This window comes from Rana temporaria, chromosome 4, assembly GCF_905171775.1.
Source record: "Rana temporaria chromosome 4, aRanTem1.1, whole genome shotgun sequence".
Classification (NCBI taxonomy): Eukaryota; Metazoa; Chordata; class Amphibia; order Anura; family Ranidae; genus Rana; species Rana temporaria.
This window is the reverse complement of record NC_053492.1, coordinates 419,911,834-419,933,491: the sequence shown is the minus strand read 5'-3', so window position 1 is coordinate 419,933,491 and position 21,658 is coordinate 419,911,834. Positions and strand designations below refer to the sequence as shown.

The 21,658-nt window shown below is 43.2% G+C and overlaps 1 protein-coding gene and 1 pseudogene across 1 annotated transcript in view; both read left to right on the top strand.

Annotated features, from left to right (window-relative positions):
• The first annotated feature begins 1,719 nt into the window (after positions 1-1,719).
• The window catches only part of XDH (xanthine dehydrogenase), a 125,465-nt gene continuing 105,526 nt past the window's right edge, over positions 1,720-21,658 (top strand). Inside the window, exons 1-3 of the mRNA XM_040351324.1 lie at positions 1,720-1,917; positions 12,709-12,766; positions 18,507-18,603. Coding sequence (XP_040207258.1) covers positions 1,837-1,917; positions 12,709-12,766; positions 18,507-18,603 — 236 coding nt within the window. The 5' untranslated portion in view covers positions 1,720-1,836. The remainder of the gene's footprint in view (positions 1,918-12,708; positions 12,767-18,506; positions 18,604-21,658) is intronic.
• LOC120938404 lies at positions 12,306-12,430 on the top strand (annotated as a pseudogene).

Genomic DNA, 21,658 nt, shown 5'->3' with positions numbered 1-21,658 from the left:
AAGAAATAGAGGCGAAGGGGAAAAGTAGAGATTTGGTAGCTTATGGAGGACAATACAAGGAGGAAGAAAAACACAGTCAGAAACGATTTAATGAAAAATGGTAGTAGTGGACATGGGCGTCCGCTGAACTTTTTTCAGGGGGGGCATCATTTTAAGGTCATCCATGCTGGGTCCCTTTTTGACAATGTCATGAAGGGGGGGCTTAGTCATTGGTGTGGGTACAGCGTGGCTCTCTGGTTGGTGCGGGTACAGCGTGGCTCTCTGGTTGGTGCGGGTACAGCGTGGCTCTCTGGTTGGTGCAGGTACAGCATGGCTCTTTGGTTGGTGCGGGTACAGCATGGCTCTCTGGTTAGTGCGGGTACAGCATGGCTCTCTGGTTGGTGCGGGTACAGCGTGGCTCTCTAGTTGGTGTGGGTACAGCGTGGCTCTCTGGTTGGTGCGAGTACAGCGTGGCTCTCTCTCTGGCTTCCCCCAGCATGAGCACAGTATTCTCTTTTCTCCTCTTGTAACCCCCCCCCCCCAGCAGAGTGCTTGCATGCTGGGGGCTTTAGCATGGTGTCTGTGGACACGCTGGGGCCGCCACTCTTAAGGGACTACATTTCCCATGATGCCCTCAGTCCCCCAAATCTTCTGATTGGCCCTCTGCTGTGGCCAATCATGGCGAGGAAAGCAGGAAGCAAGGCAAATCCAATTAGAGCCGCTCTCTCTCTCTTCTAGCTCCAGCTGACAGAGAGGGGGAGGGGGGCAATCGGGAGAGATATACAGTACGGCCAGCCCGCGGCTCTCCTCTCCCTGTCACAGTGACGCTGCCGAGTTCTCTGGTAAATGGAGCAGCGGTGCCGTGACAGGGAGAGGAGAGCCGCGGGCTGGCTGTACTGTATATCTCCCCTGATCGCTCTCTTCCCCCTCTCTGTCAGCTGGAGCTAGAAGAGAGAGAGAGAGCAGCTCTAATTGGATTCGGCGTGCCGCCGCCTTGCTTCCTGCCTGCTGTTTTTCTCCCTGAGGATCATGGCACTGGTTTCTAGGGGGGGCAAGTGCCCTCCCTTGCCCTATGGAGCGGACGCCCATGGTAGTGGATATGTATGGATGATAGTTTCTGTACTACTTTTTGCGATTTCTGCACAGATGTCTCTGTAATCGCAGCCAAAATCGGGACTGACGAGCTGAACTCGTACGGCTTCACTCCCGCAGCCCAGTGTGAATCTGGGCTGTCACTTTATTATTGCACAGCGCGTGAACTTTGATCACTTTTTTGACAGTTCAGATCATAAGACTCCATGCTTTTATACGTCTACCTCCTCCAACCTGACCCAGTATCCTATGACCTCACTATCTCAATATCTTACTATTATGGCTGATCATGTGATATTTTTCATCAGCGGAACGTCTGTTCACTGACCAAGATAACCTCAAAAACACACATATATTCAGAGGCACAACATGAGCCCTTTTTGTTGCAGCCACAAAAGGTTGTTGAATTTGTTGTAGCAGGCTTGAAAAGAACATTTGACTTGGATCAGAGTGACTTCCTGGACCAGTCTGCCCGTGAAAATGCGATATTTAACCATACAGCGTTTAAGAGCATCACAAATTGTTTGAGCTGACAAGGCTGAAGTTCCTGCCAAATGCAAATGTACTTTGTGATAATATTCATTGGCTTCAGGAGAGGGCCGTGACTGCTCCTCCCCATCAAGTAATAAACCTAAACTTGACAAGTTAACCTTATAGTACTGAGTGTCAGATATAACTGAGATACTGCTGAGCTGGTGACCTGGCAGGGACTGAACACTTGCATTTGCTTTGCTGGAGGCAAAAGTAAAAGGGCCTTTGTCTGCAATGATGGTTCGAACCCCGCAGGATGCAACACATTTGGGGGAGTCTGTGGATGAACTTTTATTTTTTGTAAATGGAAAAAAGGTAAAAAAAAATATATATTTTTATCTTTATTGAAATATTTATCTATTATTATTATTGTCTATTTTAGGAGTTAAAGCGGGGGTTCTCCCTAAAAAATCTTTTTTTCTAGCATCTCATTCAGCATAGTAGCGTGAGCTACAGTATGCCTTTATATATTTTTTTGGCGCCGTACTCACTGTGTAATCGCGTACTAAAGTTTCCGGGGAATGGGCGCTCCTATTCAGAGGGCTCGTGATTGACGGCCGGCTTCCGCTTCACGGAAATAGCCAAAATCGGTGTTTGCTCTTCACGACGCCTGCGCAGTCAGCTCCGATGTCTGTGCGCAGGCGCCGTATAGCGCCGGGAAGAGCCGAGACCTACTCCGGCTATCTTCGGGGAGCGTGACGTGCCACAGCCGGCCGTCAATCATCTTCCCTCTGGATAGGAACGCCCATTCTCCGCGGGGAGTCGGAATCTTCACTATAGGATTACACAGTGAGTACGGGGCAAAACAAATAAATAAAGGCATACTGTAGCTCGCGCTACTATGCTATAATGTTGTTACTGAGGGTGAACCACCGCTTTAATATATAAGTTAGGATACTAAAAAAGGGCCAAACAGGAAAAACACCCAAAAAATGTACTTGACTGTCCGTCCGGTTTTCTGACATGCAATCTCACAGATGACTGAGGCCTCGTACACACGACCGAGAAACTCGACGGGCGAAACACATCGTTTTCCTCGTTGAGTTCCTTGTTAGGCTTGTCGAAGAACTTGACAAGCTTGCTTTGCGTACACACTGTCAAGCCAAAATCTCCTCGTTCTCAAACACGGTGACATACAACACATACAACGGCAGGGGAAGTTCGATTCCACTGGCTAAACTCTTGGGGCTGCTTTTGCTAATTTCATGTGTTTGCGTGTTAAATAAAAGTTTGGTAAGAGACGATTTGCACTTTTCAGTCTGTTACAGCGTGACAAATGTGTTATCTCCATTACAAATGCTACTTTTACTCCCGTCTCATACTTTAATCTGAGCAAGCGCGGGTTTCTTAGCATACAGACGTTCGAGTTTCTCGTCGAAAACCAGCCCGTCGAGGAACACGACGAGCCAATTCGGACTCCCGTCGAGGAAATAGAGAACTTGCTCTCTTTTTGGCTAGTCAAGGTTCTCGACAGTTTCCTCGACGAAAATGTACACACGACCGGTTTCCTCTGCAAAAAAATATCTCCCAGCAAGGTTCTTGCTGGTTTTTGCAGAGAAATCTCGGTCGTGTGTACGAGGCCTCACAGGTATCTGCCCAGAAACCTATTGGCCTGGTTGTTATTCTCTGAAATTCTAATGTTCCAGTGAATGACCGCTTATTGTTGATAGGCTGCAATTGCTGAGAACTCTTTTTGAAAATGCTTGTTGTCTGGCTCTTATGTTGATTCGAAGGGGTCAATGCTTTCTCAGTCTCTGACCTGGAACAAATAGACAAATCAAGCATTCTGGCAGGTCCCAGGTTTTATTGCTGCATGCTTGTTCCGGGCCAGGCAACTAGTATTTTGGAAAGTGGTAGTGATAGCATCAGAAGCTAAACCAGACCGTACACATTTATAAACACCATCATTAATTTATTACCGTCTTTATTAAGCTTCTCAGCGTAATTTGTCGGGTATGTGGTGCCGTTGGCTAGATAAAATATCTTATGGAAGAGGAGTCAAGGGGCAACTGATCTATTATTACACAATTTTCTGCAATGTTTACGGTACCTGGACATGCAAGTGTTGTTTGTGAAAAAAAGCTCTGGATAAATCAGTCATTTTAGAGTCTCTGGGCCAGATTCTCAAAAGAGATACGACGGCGTATCTCCAGATACGCCGTCGTATCTCTGAGTTGTGCCGTCGTATCTATGCGCCTGATTCAGTTACGCATAGATTTCCCTTAGATCCGACAGGCGTAAGTCTCTTACGCCGTCGGATCGTAACTGCATATTTACGCTGGCCGCTAGGGGCGTGTATGCTGATTTACGCATCAAAATATATAAATCAGCTAGATACGTGAATTCACGAACGTACGCCCGGCCGACGCAGTACAGTTACGCCGTTTACGTTAGGCTTTTCCCGGCGTAAAGTTACCCCTGCTATATGGTGGCGTAAGTGCGGCGTACCAATGTTAAGTATGGTCGTCGTTCCTGCGACGAAATTTGAAAATTTTACGTTGTTTGCGTAACTCGTCCGTGAATGGAGCTGGACGTAATTTACGTTCACGTCAAAACCAATACGTCCTTGCGGCGTATTAGGAGCAATGCACACTGGGAGATTTCCACGGACGGCGCATGAAAAACGTCAATCACGTCGGGTCACAGAACATTAACATAAAACACGCCCCCCTGTCCCACATTTTAATTAGGCGGGCTTACGCCGGCCGATTTATGCTACGCCGCCGCAACTTAAGGAGCAAGTGCTTTGAGAATACAGCCCATCTAAGTTGCGGAGGCGTAACGTCAATCGGATACGTTACGCCCGCGCAAAGATACGCGGATGTACAAGAATCTGGCCCTGTGTTTCTGTTTGAAGACATTTTCAGAATGCTGATAAGTCTGCTGTTGTTTGTAGAATATATCCATTTTGTTGCTAGGATATGCTTAAAAAAAAAAAAAAAGAAAAGAAAATGTGGTGGTGGATTTGGCATTTTCTAGTAAAATTGTATCTGTAAAATGTTTTTGTAACCTTTTAGTGGGTTTCAACTTTTAAATGTGTAAACTTAGTGGTTGTAAAGTCAGTGATCACAATTACTGCCAAGCCCCTCTGTTTTAACAAGCTATACTACACAGTGGAGTTGATTTACTAAAAATGGAGAGTGCAAAATCTGGTGCTGCTGTGCATTGTCGCCAATCGGCTTCTAAGCCCCCGTTCACATTGGCGTGATTTAACAAACTATTTGACATGTCAGACGGCATGCTATTTTGCAGCCTATTAACGGCCCTGTCCCAAAAGTAGTTTCTGCCCTACTTTTGGCCACTTCAGGGGCGATTTCACAGGTACGTCCCCTTTAAATCGCAGCATAGTGGGCACACGCAGACTCGATGTCCGCCGGTGTCCTGCAATCAAGTCACGGAGCTGCAGAAAAGGGAAATGCCTATGTAAACAAGGCATTTCCCTGTTCTGACTAGCGACATGACAAGGATCTACTGCTCCCTGTCATCGGAAGCAGTGATCTATGTCATGTCACTGGTAGCCCATCCCCCCCACAGCTAGGACACACTTAACCCCTTCATCGCCCCCTAGTGTTTAACCCCTTCCCTGCCAGTGTCATTTACACAGCAATCTGTGCATTTTTCTAGCATTGATCGCTGTATAAATGGCAATGGTCCCAAAATAGTGTCCAAAAGTGTCCGATGTGTCCGCCATAATGTTGCAGTCATGATAAAAATCACAGATTGCCGCCATTACTAATAAAAAAATAATAATAAAAAAAATGCTATAAATCTATCCCCTATTTTGTAGACACTCAAACTTTTGCGCAAACCAATCAAAATACACTTATTGCGATTTTTTTTTTTAACCAAAAATATGTAGAGGAATACATATCGGCCTAAACTGAGGAAAAAAATACTTTTTTTTATATTTTTGGGGATATTTAAACAAAGCAAAAAGTAAAAAATATTGCTTTTCTTCAAAATTGCCGCTCTTTTTTGGGTTATAGCACATAAAAACCCACAGAGGTGAACAAATACCACCAACAGAAAGCTCTATTTGTGGTAGAAAAAAGGACATTAATTTTGTTTGGGAGCAACGTCGCACAACTGCGCAATTGTCAATTGTCAATTAAAGCATTGCAGTGCCGTATCGCAAAAAGTGCTCTGGTCAGGTAAATTCTTCCGGGGCTGAAGTGGTTAAGCTTTGGGGAAAAAAAAATGGAAACTGAGTTTCTATGCAGAGCTGCACCAGATTTTGTACTCCAGTTTTAGTAAATTAACCACAGTGTGCGTATTTAAAATTCTACAGCCAAATACCTCTTTCCACCAATGTGCGGTCACATGACGCCGCTCTTCTTCCCGTATCTAAGGACTACAGTGGGAAGGGCTGAGATTTCCCTCTGACATCAGCCGAGTGATCACGTGACCGCACATCGGCGATGTGAAATCACATATTTAGCTGCAGAATTAAAAAAAACAGACACTGTGTAGTATATAATTTTTAACAGAGGGGCTGGTAGTAACTGTGAGCACTAACACTAACTTTGCTGCCACATGGAATTGCGGCAGGAGGGGAGGGTTTGGAGATCAGCTCACACACTAGAAAGTGACAGGCAGGGAGGGAGGGAGGGAGGAAGGGGGAGAGGGGGATACTCTAAACACAGCAGGATGACGAAGGAACGTAAACTGACCATGGTATCATGGATCAGCAGACATGATTACCGTAGTCAGCACACTTAGCAGGACACAGGAACAGACAGGATCAACCAGGTATTTTACAGCATAGAAAGGGACAAATGTACTAGGTGAAACTCCTGCGCTGTATGGGATATAGGTGAGGGGGAGTGGGCCAGAAAAAAGGGCAGTGGGGTGAATGGGCGTGAATACTGCAGCAAACAGCAAGAATGTTGTCCTCTCAAGACAAGGAATAATACTGTGAAAATTGTGTAAGTGTCTGCGCTGTAAAAACCTGGAATGGGGGAGGAAGAGAGGGAGGGGTGAGTGGACAAAAATCCGTGGACCAGTGGGGTGGTGAGGTGTACTAACACAATGGAAGTGACCTACAATTGGAAATAAAGTGGTTGTAGTCTAGCCCAAACTGTGTAACAGAAAACACACATAAAAGTCTTCAAATGTCAATAATATGTGAACAGTTCAGACAAGAGACCTCCTTGGGTGAATGATGGAAGTAAGCAAAAGTAAAATTGGCAGGACTTGAAGAAAAAGTGGAATCTTATAAACAATAATGGAGTGCAGTCCAAAAAACAAACAAATAAAAAAAGTGACAGGTAGGTGAATAAGTGATTGAGTGTAGGAGATACCAAGCTCAGGTGAGTGAAGGTGTGTGATCAGGTAAAGTCCACACACCGTGCACCCTTCACCGATAGTGAATCAAACAGCTTACCTCCCTACTCACATACAGACCCAGATGAATCACTGTACCAGCTAGCTGTTAGATGGATATCTGCTTGTCTCAATCGTGGTACATACATGTAAAGACAACGGTATAGGTGTTGTAGCTTTATCTTCTTACAGGCAACGAGGAGACAAAATACCCAAAATAAGGGGTGACTGGCTGTCCACTTACACAACTTACAAGAGTGTGTAGGGAGCGTGTGCCTATCTCCACGAGCGCCGAACTCGTATCCTTTATAAAACCTAGGAACTGTCAGCTCTTGAGCCCAGCTTCCCTCCTAGCCTGTCATTCATCTGCTGGCTGGAGAACACGATACGAGTTCGGCGCTCGTGGAGATAGGCACACGCTCCCTACACACTCTTGTAAGTTGTGTAAGTGGACAGCCAGTCACCCCTTATTTTGGGTATTTTGTCTCCTCGTTGCCTGTAAGAAGATAAAGCTACAACACCTATACCGTTGTCTTTACATGTATGTACCACGATTGAGACAAGCAGATATCCATCTAACAGCTAGCTGGTACAGTGATTCATCTGGGTCTGTATGTGAGTAGGGAGGTAAGCTGTTTGATTCACTATCGGTGAAGGGTGCACGGTGTGTGGACTTTACCTGATCACACACCTTCACTCACCTGAGCTTGGTATCTCCTACACTCAATCACTTATTCACCTACCTGTCACTTTTTTTATTTGTTTGTTATTTGGACTGCACTCCATTATTGTTTATAAGCAGGGGCGGACTGACAACTCATGGGGCCCCTGGGCAATAGAATATTATGGGGCCCCTCTGGATTACAGATGACCACCACGCCAGGAGGTAGTGCAGAGGCGGGCAGCTAAAATCTTGGGATATTCACATTAAAAGCATGTCATTTTCGGACATATCAGGGACAGATCTAAAAAAAACACAGATTTTTACATACTGTCCCTGGTTTTACTGAGCCTGGCAACCCGGATGGGGCCCCCTAGTGGCATGGGGCCCTCGGGCAGTGCCCGAGTGACTCAATGGTCAGTCCGCCCCTGTTTATAAGATTCCACTTTTTCTTCAAGTCCTGCCAATTTTACTTTTGCTTACTTCCATCATTCACCCAAGGAGGTCTCTTGTCTGAACTGTTCACATATTATTGACATTTGAAGACTTTTATGTGTGTTTTCTGTTACACAGTTTGGGCTAGACTACAACCACTTTATTTCCAATTGTAGGTCACTTCCATTGTGTTAGTACACCTCACCACCCCACTGGTCCACGGATTTTTGTCCACTCACCTCTTCCTCCCCCATTCCAGGTTTTTACAGCGCAGACACTTACACAATTTTCATAGAAAGGGACAAATGACACTGCACAAGCACTATGCTTTTTAACATAAACCAATCATTCAAGGAAGGCACGGTACCGACCTCCCTGAAACAAGGCATAATTAAACCCATTCTAAAAAAAAACAACCTCGACCCCAAAGACCCAAATCATCGTCGACCTATAACTGGCCTAACAGTGTAAAAAAGCTTCTGCGCTACTAAGTGAATCAAGTCTTCCAAAAACAAAAGTATAAATAATTGCAGCAGCAACTACGCAGTGTATACACAACAACAACTATAGTTAAAGCGGGGGTTCACCCTGTTAAAAAAAAAAAAAATGTTTTTTTTTATTAGACCATTACATTCGGCATCGTAGCGCGAGCTACGGTATGCCGGTCTTACATTTTTTATCCCCGTACTCACTGTGGTATCGATGATTGAAGAATCCGGGGAATGGGCGTTCCTATGGTGAGAGAAGGTGATTGACGGCCGGCCCTGGCACGTCACGCTTCTCCGGAAATAGCCGAAATAGGCTTGGCTCTTCACGGCGCCTGCGCATAGCCTGTGCGCAGGCGCCGTGAATAGCCGAGACCTACTCCGGCTGTCTTCGGGGAGCGTGACGTGCCAGAGCCGGCCGTCAATCATCCTCCCTCTCCATAGGCACGCCCATTCCCCGCGGGAGTCAGAATCTTCAATCATCGATAGCACAGTGAGTACGGGGATTAAAAATTTAAGACCGGCATACCGTAGCTCGCGCTACGATGCCGAAAGTAATGGTCTAATGCTGTGAAGGAGGGTGAACTACCGCTTTAATGATTTGTGCATCGAGCCCGACGAGGAACACGACAAGGAAATTGAGACTCCCGTCGAGGAAAAAGAGAACTTGTTCTCTTTTTTTCTCGTCGAGTTCCTCGACAGTTTCCTCGATGAAAAACACACGACCGTTTTCCTCGGCAAAAAAGCTCTGCCACCAAGTTTCTTGATGGATTCTGTCGAAGAAAACGGTCGTGTGTACGAGGCCTCACACTTCTTCCGGTGATATCAAACTGAATCTTGTGTATAAACAAAGGATAAAGTGGCACGCGTACCAGACTTGATTGACTTGTATACTGTACAGCATAGGAGTCAGATAGGCAGTCGTGAGGAGACACCTCAACAGGATTCGGCACGTGGAGTCGATAATCTGAGACAGAGCCACTTCCAGTATCGACAGAGAGGATCCAACATCAGAAGATGAACTCCATGGGGTGCAGTCAGGGATGGACTGGCCATTGGGACAACAGGGAGTTTCCCGGTGGGCCAATGGCTCAGTGGGCCGGCTTCAGTGACAGCGGCCTGGGAGTTTCTCACTTCGGCCTAATCTTGTCCCATAAGGGGGGGCACCAAACTGATTCTTTGCCCCGGAAGAAATAATATCTAGCTTCCCCACTGGTACTGCCTATAAGAGTACCAGTACCAGCCTTTCTACTCTAATAAAGTAAAATGGCTAGTGGCTAGTGAAGGGGGAGAGGGGGCTTGGGTGGCTGGGGGGGGGGTGCGGGATTTGTCCGGCCGCTGTGGGAGAGACCTGTCAAAGTGGGCCAGTCTGGATGAAGTCCAGGGCCACATTTTTGTCCCAGTCCAGCCCTGGGTGCAGTGATCCACATCAAAAGTGAAATTGGTGATCCATGAAAATGGATAAAAAATGAAAACCATACATAGTGTGACACTGTATAGTGGGTTTTATTGTAAAAACATGGAGTAAAAAAATCAAAAAGTCCCATAAAAGTCTGGTATTCTTCAGTTATAAAAACAGCAATGTGCAGTAATTTCAGGAGCATCAGCCAAAGCGTTTCTTCCAATTGGACATCATCTGGGGTGTGTCTCTCAGATGATGTCCAATTGGACTAAACGGGTCTGGTGACACTCCTGAAATTACTGGCCCTGAACCCACCCAGTTGTGTGACAATAGCAAATTAATATTCGCTATTGTCTTTCTGCTACATCTCCCGGTCCATCAGGAAGCGGGTCCTGAGACCCGATTTACCGAGAGTAGAAGCGACTGTATTGGCCGGTACCAGTGGAGGATGTACGGGGAGATCTGGGAAATGGCCGCCGCTGTCCTCATCAGAGTGATCTCTCTGCATCGCTGTCAATGCCATAGAGGATGTACGGGAAGATCCGAGAGGTAGCTGTCCTAGTGAGCCTGACTGCGTGAGTATCCATAGTGTAGGGGGGGGGGGCTTCGGGTGGAGGGTGGTTTGTTTGCCACCCCCCTGCTTTGAGCACCAGCTGCCACTGACTGGTAGATATAGTAGACTAGAGTTTGACTCACTCAGAGTGCCAGTCCTCCTTCTCCTTCCAATCTGTGCAGGGCATTGCAGGGAGTAAATATAAAGCTTCAACAACTTTGATTAGCTGTCATAATCATTAAAACATTTTATAATGAATGCACAGTGAATAATATTGCAGAATATTGATCTTTGTATATTATCTGCCTAAGGTTCAGATTTAAAGGGTCAATATACTTTCATGCAAAGAACAGTTACTCCTTTTACCTTTTACCTTACAGTGTAAAGGCATAACTTTTTTTGTTTTGGATAGTAGAATAGGGAAGAGTTAGAAGGTATTTTTTGATGTCTGTTTCCCTGCAGTAGAGGTTCTCCCTCTCTTTTTGTCTTGGTGACCATTATAACATGGGCCACCTTATCACCTGGATCACCAGAGTCGCATGTTCTGGTGAAAACCAACAGAAGGATCATTCACTTTGGAGAGATTTTCTTTTACTTCCTGTTGTGTTTACAGCACAGAAAGTGAAGGTAAATTGTCAGTGAGGTTAAAGCGGGAGTTCACCCGAAAAACAATTTTTAACATTAGATTGAGGCTCATTTTGTCAAGGGGAATCGGGTGTTTTTTTTTAAATCGAAGCAGTACTTACCGTTTTAGAGAGCGATCTTCTCCGCCGCTTCCGGGTATGGTCTTCGGGACTGGGTGTTCCTATTTGATTGACAGGCTTCCGACGGTCGCATACATCGCGTTACGAGTAGCTGAAAGAAGCCGAACGTCGGTGCGGCTCTATACGGCGCCTGCGCACCGACGTTCGGCTACTTTCAGAAAATCGTGACGCGATGTATGCGACCGTCGGAAGCCTGTCGATCAAATAGGAACGCCCAGTCCCGCAGCCCATACCCGGAAGCGGCAGAGAAGATCTATCTCTAAAACGGTAAGTACTGCTTCGATTTAAAAAAAAACACCCGATTCCCCTTGACAAAACGAGCCTCAATCTAATGTTAAAAATTAAAATTAAAATTAAGGGCCAGATCCACATATAAATAGATCGGCGCATCGTATCAGAAATACGCTACGCCGCCGTACCTTACCTGGCGTAATTTCGAATCCTTAAAGATTTTGCGCCGTAAGTTACGGCGGCGTAGTGTATCTCTGGCGGCGGAATTCAAATTGGCGATTAGGGGGCGTGTTTCATTTAAATGAAGCGCGTCCCCGCGCCGAATGAACTGCGCATGCTCCGTTTCTAAATTTCCCGCCGTGCATTGCGATAAATGACGTTGCAACAACGTCATTTTTTTAAACTTAGACGTGAATTACGTCCATCCCGATTCACGGACGACTTACGCAAAAAAAATAAAAATTGAATTTCTACGCGGGAACTACAGCCATACTTAACATGGCAAGTCTAACTATACGCCGCAAAATACCAGCTTTAACTATACGCCGGAAAAAGCCGACTAAAGACGCCGGAAAAAAATGCGCCGGCCGCTCGTACGTTCGTGGATCGTCGGAAATAGCTAATTTGCATACCCGACGCGGACGCCACCCAGCAGACGCCGAAGTATTGCATCTTAGATCCGAAGGCGTACGAGGACGTACACCTGTTGGATCTAACCCAGATGCCGTCGTATCTTGGTTTGAGAATTCAAACTAAAGATACGACGCGGGTAGTTTGAAAGTACGCCGGCGTATCAGTAGATACGCCGGCGTACTCTCTCTCTGGATCTGCCCCTAAGTTTTTGGGTGAACCTCCACTTTAATCCTTACCTATTCCTCCTTACCTACAGAAATGATGAATGGTGGAGGATGAGCGCTGATTACACCGATCTCCCCCACCGCTCTGAATGACAACTCAGGGTGGTGCGATTCTGAAACAAAAAAAAGAAAGCAAAGGTAAATCTATCTAATGGGACAGAGTCCCCGTTATTCAAGTGAACATATAGAGTGGGTCACATCTGATGTTGGTTTGTACAGGTAACCATGGAATGTGTGTACACTGTTCAGTGGGCAAACTTTAGATTCTTTGATGTAGTAGGTAAAAGATCATCTTGTGTTTGCATTTCATCACAGTACATTACATGGTGACACAGTAAAGAAAATTTGTTAAGAGAATAATATTGTTATCGTATTATTACTATTTTTTATTTGCAGGTTACTGAGAAAAATGTAGATCCAAAAATGACTTTGCTGACCTACCTGCGAAGAAAATGTATCCTCCTGATAGTTTTAAGCTTCATATTTATATATTGTGATTAGGGACATGCAGAGTGCTTTTGGTGAAACTTACTGTATTTTGCATTGAAATGACCAATTTTGCCAAAATTTGAAATCTTTTGCTCTATTTTATTAGGTGAGTTTTTTGGGGGTTTTGGTAAATTATGTTATGTGTTTTACACCCCCTGATGTCTCATTAAAGAGAATGTGTCAACAAAAGATCATCACATTTTAGACAAAAATGTTTTTAAAAAGTTAAAAAAATTATAGTTCTACCGAAGCACTTAAAGTAGAGGTTCACCCAAAAAATATGTTTTTAACATTACATTTAGCCTAGTTGTCCTAATGACAATCGGCATTTTTTTTTTTCCCCCCCGTACATACCGACTTTCACTGCCGCCTCCGGGTATGTCTTGTGCGGGACTGAGCGTCCCTATCTGATTGACAGGCTTCCGACCGTCGCATACTGCTCGTCACGAGTTGCCGAAGGAAGCCGAACGTCGGTGCGCAGGCGCCGTATAGAGCCGCACCGACGTTCGGCTTCTTTCGGCAACCCGTGACGCGCTGTATGCGACGGTCGGAAGCCTGTCAATCAGATAGGAACGCCCAGTCCCGAAGACGACATACCCGGAAGCGGCGGTGAAAGTCAGTATGTACGGGGGAAAAAAAAAGGACAGTTAGGACAACTCGGCTGAATGTAATGTTAAAAATTTATTTTTGGGTGAACTCCGGCTTTAAATGCTTCCTGTCCGGATTATTGTCAAGTAATGGGAGCTTTCCCATTCTGGGTGGACACCATATGATGTCCTACCAGTCACACACACCCTAGGGGCCATGCTGCAGCGCGATCTGTGACCTGCTGTTTGGATCAGGCACAGTGAATAACAGATCATTGTACTGGGCCGGTGCTGGCACCATGTGATTGCTGTAACCAATCACAGTGATTGAATGGCTGTACACAATGAATGGTTTTCATTCATAGCCATTCATTGTGTACTATTGTGTTGATCTGTGATTGGTCACAGTGATCACATGGTACATACAGGGCATCTGTACCATGTGATAGCTGTGGCTAATCGCAGCTTTACAATAGTACACAATGAATGAATGGATGCCATTCATAAAAATGATTGCTTATAACAGTGATCTTCACTGTTATAAGCAAACATAGTGTGAAATAAAACCCGGATCACTTCACAGAGTAGTACAGTGCCACTATGGTAACACTGCACTGTTCTGGTCACAGTATGTAAAAAAACATTTTTTAAATAAAAGAAAGCTATATTATAAAATTAAGAAAAAAATGTTTTAAAAAAAATTAAAATTGAAATTGAAAAATTGTTTTTTTCCCCCACAATTTTATATATTTTTTTACATACTGTCACATATAGTGTCACTGCCACACCAGTCGGTTGGTGATGCTGTACTGCTCTGGTGACAGTATGTAAAAAAAATAAAAATAAATGTGGAAAAAAAACACACTTTATTTAATTACTTAATTTTCAAAAAATTTGGACAAATTACAGCTTCAAAAAACTCCAACTTACTAAATATCTTCCAAAAGGAGGTAATTTGGGGGATATTTGTACTGTCCTGGCATTTCGCAAGAAACTAGGTGGACCATTAGTACATCAGGATTGATCAATTTTTATATATATATAGATTATATAGCATAGTTTGTAGACTCTATACCTTTTCTACAGACTAAGTAAATACACTGATTTGCATTATTTTTTACAAAAGAAATGTAGCAGAAAATATGTTTTGTCCTAAATTTATGAAGAAAGATTATTTATTTGCAAAATAACATTTGCAAAGAAAAAAACATTTATTTCAAAATGTTCAGTCTTTTTTCTTTTTTTAGCAAAAAATAAAAAACCCAGTGGTGATTAAATACCTCCTCCAAGAGAAAGCGCTATCTGTCTAAAAAAAAGATAAAAATTTAATTTGTGTACATGACTGAGTAATTGTCATTCAAAGTGTGACAGCGCTGAAAGATGAAAAATAACCTGGGCAGAAAGGGGGTGAAAGTGTCCAATATTGAGTTGGTTAACCTCCCTGGCGGTATGATTCTGTCTGGAATTACGTACCAAAAGCGGTACAATTATTTTGCAAGGAAATTTGGCGTTTTATACTGTAGGCCTGTAATTTTTAGAAATAACTCACTTAAATCTGACCAAGCAAGAGTCTTGTAGGCATCCCGGGTATGATTTTTTTTTTAAAACAAAATTATAAATTATAATATAATAAATAATTATAAATAATTATAACAAATAATAATATAATTATAATAAAAATTATTCAATAATGTAATCAACTCAAAATCACTGAAATTTGCAGTTGCAGAATTGTCGCTGTCATTATTTTTTTTTTTATGACGAATTTCCCCGCAAATCGCTATTGCACATTTCTGCAAGTGATTATAATTTATTATCGCTGTTTTCTAGCTGATCTAAAACCATTTTTGACATTAAGGGACACTTTTGGACAATCTACAGTTTTTAGGCAGAAAGAATTTTTTTTATTATATAAAAGTACATGCAGGGCACTGGGCAGACCACTAGGGACAAGGGGGGTGTGTATTTTTTACATACAGTACTGTAATCTATAAGATTACAGTATACTGTATGTAAAGTGTATGTTTACTTTTTTGAATTTGGCGCCGTTCTCCGCCCCCGTGCGTCGTAACGTCGCAGGGAACGGAGATCGGCGGCACACGGGGACACTGTGAATCGAGCGAGGAGGACCCGCTCGCTCACACAGCGGGGTGGCATCGCTGAATCCAGGGACAAGGTAAGTAACTTGCCTGTGGATCCAGCGAAAGGTAAGCCGCGCCGCTGCACGTCCACCCCGAGCGTGACTCAGGGATATCGATCTTAGCATTGAAAACCAACCCCGAGTCACGCTCGGGTTTACTGTCAGGGGGGTTAAACCCAACATTTCATATTCCTGATACGTGCATGTTATACAGTGTACTTGTATAAAAAAGTATATGTGTATGACTCAGAAGCACGCCCGCAAGGTAGCCCCCTCGGGAGAGAGCTTCCCAGAGGGGGTTAGCTATGCATGAAGGAGCCGCGAGAGCCGCCGTGGGACCCCAGAGCAGCAGGATCGGGGCCACTCTGTACAAAATGAGCTGCACAGTGGAGGTAAGTATGACATGTTTGTTATTTAAAAATTATCCTTTTCAACCCCTTTAATGTACAAAAACGTTGATTGTGTTACACATGTTACATAATGCTGGTAAAGGGATCCTTTAAACATTTCAAATGCTAACAAGTAAAATTTTATGTTAGGAAGCACCAAATAAGTGTGGACAAGTTCGTCAAGATGCAACACATTTTTTTAATAACAGGGGAAGGCTCATTGCCCAATCCACCTCTCATCACAAAAATGAACAGGTGAGGGGTCCAAAAGCCTCCTAAGCAGTTTACTCCAATGCCTGAGCCAATCTGTAAAAATAAATTTTGGTATGTTGCTTTAACGTGTTGAATTTTTTGCACACATTACCGTGCTTTGCATTGAGGTATCCTAGTCAAATCAATGGGCCAAAACACCCCAAAAAAATTAAATGCGCCGTTTCTGGCAATGCAGCGCACCACCATTACTGCATTACTATGGGGTAAATTTACTAAAACTGGTGCACTCAGAATCTGGTGCATCTAACTTCAGCTTGTTCAGTTTGGTGATAAAACCTGGAAGCTGATTGGTTTCTATGCAGACGGGCAGCAGATTTTGCACTCTTCAATTTTAGTAAATAACCCTTTGAATGTTGTGGTGTGCTGCAACACATGTCCCTTGGAGCTGCGCTGCCTTAGCGTATTGAGGTGCCTTTAACCCCTTCCTTACCGGGCCATAATAATATAACGCGTGCAGGAACCCTCCCTCCTTTCGGGTGGACGTCATATTACGTCCTTTCTTCGCAGCCATCTAGGGGGCCCATGGCACTGCTCGTGAACCGGTGAGCGTGCCCGGCGGCCGCGATGTCCGCCGGGCACCCGCGATTGCCCTCGATCACGGCAGGAGTGTGGATCTGTGTGTGTAAACACACAGATCCACCTCCTGTCAGAGGTGAGGAGACCGATGTGTGTTCCCAGTACAGAGGAACACACATCGGTCTCCTCCCCTTGTGAGTCCCCCTCCCCCTACAGTTAGAATCACTCAATAGGGAACATATTTACCCCTTTTGCGCCCCTAGTGTAAACCCCTTCCCTGCCAGTCACATTTACACAGTAATCAGTGCGGTTTTATAGGTGAATGGTCCCAAAAACGTGTCAAAAGTGTCCGATATGTCCGCCACAATGTCACGGTCACAATAAAAATCGCAGATCGCCGCCATTACTAGTAAAAAAATTAAGATAAATAAAAATGACATAAATCTATCCCCTATTTTGTGGACGCTATAACTTTTGTGCAAACCAGTCAATATACGCTTATTGTGATTTTTTTTTTTACCAAAAATATGTAGAAGAATACGTATCGGTCTAAACTGAGAAAAAAAAAAGTTTTTTTAAAAAAAAATTGTGATATTTATTAAATCAAAAAGTAAAACATTAAAAATATTGGGCCAGATTCACAAAAGGGATACGACGGCGCCCATTTGAATTGGCCCGCCTTGCGCCGGAGGCCGCGGGCGTAGTTTTCATCGCAAGTGCTTTGTGAATCAGGCACTTGCGATGAAAACTTGCGGCGGTGTAACGTATCTACGATACGTTACGCCGCCGCGATTCTACGTGAATCTGGCCCATTGTGTTTTTTTCAAAATTGTCGCTCTTCTTTTGTTTATAGCGCAAAAAATAAAAACCGCAGAGATGATCAAATACCACCAAACGAAAGCTCTATTTGTGGGAAAATAAACATGAAGATTTGGGTACAGTTGTCATTCAAAGTACAACAGCGCTGAAAACGAAAAATTGGGTGCTAGCTCGATTCACACAGTGCCTCTGTGTGCCGCCGATCTCCGTTCCCTGCGACGTTACGACGCACGGGGGCGGAGAACGGCGCCAAATTCAAAAAGGTAAACAAACACCTTACATACAGTATACTGTAATCTTATAGATTACAGTACTGTATGTAAAAAATACACACCCCCCTTGTCTCTAGTGGTCTGCCCAGTGTCCTACGTGTTCTTTTATATCATAAAAACTGTTCTTTCTGCCTGCAAACTGTAGATTGCTAATAGCAACAAAAAATGTCCCTTTATGTCAAAAATGGTTTTAGAGCACCTAGAAAACAGCGATAATAAATTATAATCACTTCCAGAATAGTGCGATAGCGATTTGTGGGGAAATTCATCATAAAAAAATAAAAGTAATGACAGCGACAATTCTGCAACTGAGCAAATTTCTGTGATTTTGAGTTGATTACATTATTAAATAATTTTTATTATAATTATATTATTATTTGTTATAATTATTTATAATTATTTATTATATTATAATTTATAATTTTGTTTTTAAAAAAAATTCATACCCGGGATGTCTACAAGACTCTTGTTTGGTCAGATTTAAGTGAGTTATTCCTAAGAATTACAGGCCTACAGTATAAAACGCCAAATTTCCTTGCAAATAATGGTACCGCTTTCAGCACCTAAAATCTGAAATAATCATACCGCCAGGGAGGTTAAATGCTTCTAACAAACTTTTACATAAAAGCAGGGATTCTTTGTTCTTGTATATGGCAATATTTTAAAGGATTCTGTGATTGTGGCTTTTTCTTAACCATCTGACATACAGTGGCATTACCAGGAACCAAACTGGGCTGCGGGGAAGGAGGCTGCGGAGCATGCACCGTCATGGTGTCCAGATTCTGCCCGTTCCAGCAGAGAATCCTGTATCCTTTTATTAAAGAGTTATAGGCATGATAACTGCCCCCCGATTGTTAAAGTTTGCCTTTATTAATTTTTCGAACTTTCTGTACATTAAACCTTCTGCCCTTGATGTGCCATCATTGGAAATCAAAATTGTAGGGCATACATCCACTTTATTAAGAGTGGCTCTTTTTTTTATTAGAGATTTAATCTGTGTGTGCAAAAGGCAGCTAGGGGGATTACCATTGCATGATGTTATATAAAAGGATGCTGGGTGGCTAAATACTCACAAAAAAAGGCATATTAGCTAAAAAAAATATAGTTAATAAATTGAAGGCCAAAGGGTTACTATCGGCATTCCAAAGCTACCAAAAAATGCAGCAAGAAATGCAAAAGTATAATAAGGCCAGCTAAAATAGGCTACAAAAGACACATTACTAAGGAGAGCAACATTTTTTTTAAATATATTAATGATAAAAAAAAGCGAGGTCAAAACATACTGGCCTCAAAAAGGTGACCAGGGAAGTTAGTCAGAAGTGACTGGAAGAAGGCAACTGTATTAAAGTGGAAGTAAACCCGCCTCTGTTTAATCTTCAACTGCCATGATGCTGCACATGTGATCAGTTATAACACCAGCCATTGGATGGTGTGAGGCCCGGTACACACGACCGAGTTTCTCGGCAGAATTCAGCCAGAAACTCGATCGGAGCTGAATTCTGCCGAGAAACCCGGCCGTGTGAACACTTTCGGCCGAGGAAGCCGACGAGTTCCTCGTTGAGCCAAATAGAGAACATGTTCTCTATTTCCTCGTTGTTCAATGAGGAAAGTTGGCTCGCCGAGATCCTCGGCGGCTTCACACAGAACTCGACGAGCAAAACGATGAGTTTTGCCCGTCAAGTTTTTCGGACGCGTGTACGGGGCCTGACAGTTTGGTTGAGAGCACAGCCAATGAGACAGTTAGCATATCCGGCATGCTGGAAATGTTACTGTCTTTGGAAACTATTAAATCATTGAGTTTACTTCCGCTTTAATACATTCTTCTCCTTATTTTATACAAATTAAATGTATAATAAACAAGACAGAAATTTTTATTTTGAATGTGCCTCTGTGGCTAACAGAAACCAGTGTTCAAAAAAGAAAAAAAAAAGGGGTTGTAGAGGTTTGTGTTTTTTCACCTTATCCTCTTGCCGACCACCCATAACGTGATTTTGCATTGCAGCCACTAGGAGCGCGCGCGCCCCCTGCTCGCCACTGGTGCCGATTCGAGTGCCCGGCGGGCGCGATCACCGCCGGGCACCCGCGATCGCTCGCTACAGAGCGAGAACTGGGAGCTGTGTGTGTAAACACACAGCTCCCGGTCCTTTCAGGGGGAGAAATGACTGATCGTATGTTCATACAATGTTCCCCTAGTCAGTCCCACCCCCCCTTCAGTTAGAACACAATGAGGGAACATAATTAACCCCTTCCTAGCCCCCTAGTGTTAACCCCTTCCCGGCCAGTGCCATTTTTACAGTAATCAATGCATTTTTATAGCACTGATCGCTATAAAAATGCCAATGGTCCCAAAGATGTGTCAAAAGTGTCCGAAGTGTCAGCCATAAGGTCGCAGTACCGATAAAAATCGCAGATCGCCACCATTACTAGTAAGAAAAAAAATATTATTAAAAATGCCATAAATCTATCCCCTATTTTGTAGACGCTATAACTTTTGCGCAAACCAATCAATAAATGCTTAGTGCGATTTTTTTTACGAAAAATATGTAGAATACGTATCGGCCTAAACTGAGAATTTTTTTTTATATATATTTTCTGGGGATATTTATTACAGCAAAAAGTAAAAAATATTATTTTTTTTTCAAAATTGTCGCTCTATTTTTGTTTATAGCGCAAAAAATAAAAACTGCACAGGTGATCAAATACCACCAAAAGAAAGCTCTATTTGTGGGAAAAAAAGGACGCCAATTTTTTTTGGGAGCCATGTCGCACGGCCGCGCAATTGTCAGTTAAAGCAACTCAGTGTCGTATTGCAAAAAGTGGCCCGGTCATTGGTAACCCCATCCGGAGAGAGCTTCCCAGAGGGGGTCAGCTATTGCAGGGAGGAGCCGCGGTGGGACCCCAGAACAGGAGGATCAGGGCCACTCTGTGCAAAACTAACTGCACAGTGGAGGTAAGTATGACATGTTTGTTATTTTAAAAAAAAAAATTACTTTTACAACCACTTTAATAAGAATAAATAACCAGAACTGGTTGGCTTACACATGAGAGTCTTCAAATAACTTAGACATACTATTATTCTTAATTTTTGAGGCTAGCTTACTGACTGGAATGGTTCCAGCAAACTGGCAAAAAGAAAACATAGTTCAATTAAAGAAACATTTCCAATATATATATATATATATATATATATATATATATATATATATATATATATATATATATATATATATATATATATATATATATAGGTATAGACCTGTCAACCTAACATCATTAGTATGTAAACTATTGGAAGGTTTTATAAGGGACCATATCTAAGAATTTGATGATGAAAATAATATCATTAGTAGTTATCGACATGGATTTAACAACTGTTTTTGCCAGACCAACCTGGCATGCTATGAGGAGGTTAGCTGCAATTTGTATACAGGAAGGTCTGTGGATGTAGTGTATCTAGATTTTCTAAGGCACTTGATATAGTAAATTTCGCTAAGGCATTTGATACAGTACCTCACAAACAAAAGCTAGGGTTTGTTGGCATTGATGATATAATATGTACCTGGATGGAAAACTGTTTGTGGAGCGTTTCCAAAGAGTAGTGATTAATGGCATATTCCCTGAATGGTGTAGAGTTATGACTGGGGTGCCCCAGGGCCCTGTTCTGGGACCAATTCTGTTTAACTTGTCAATAAATCATATAGAGGTTGGAATAAATATGTTAATCTCGTTGTTTGCTGATGAAACAAAGCTAAGCATTGCAATAACTTTATAAGGCTGGGTTCACACTACGGTTTTCCCGTCCGTCAGCCGCATACGATTTCAGTATTGAAAACGTACGGGCCCGGACGGGAAAACGTATAG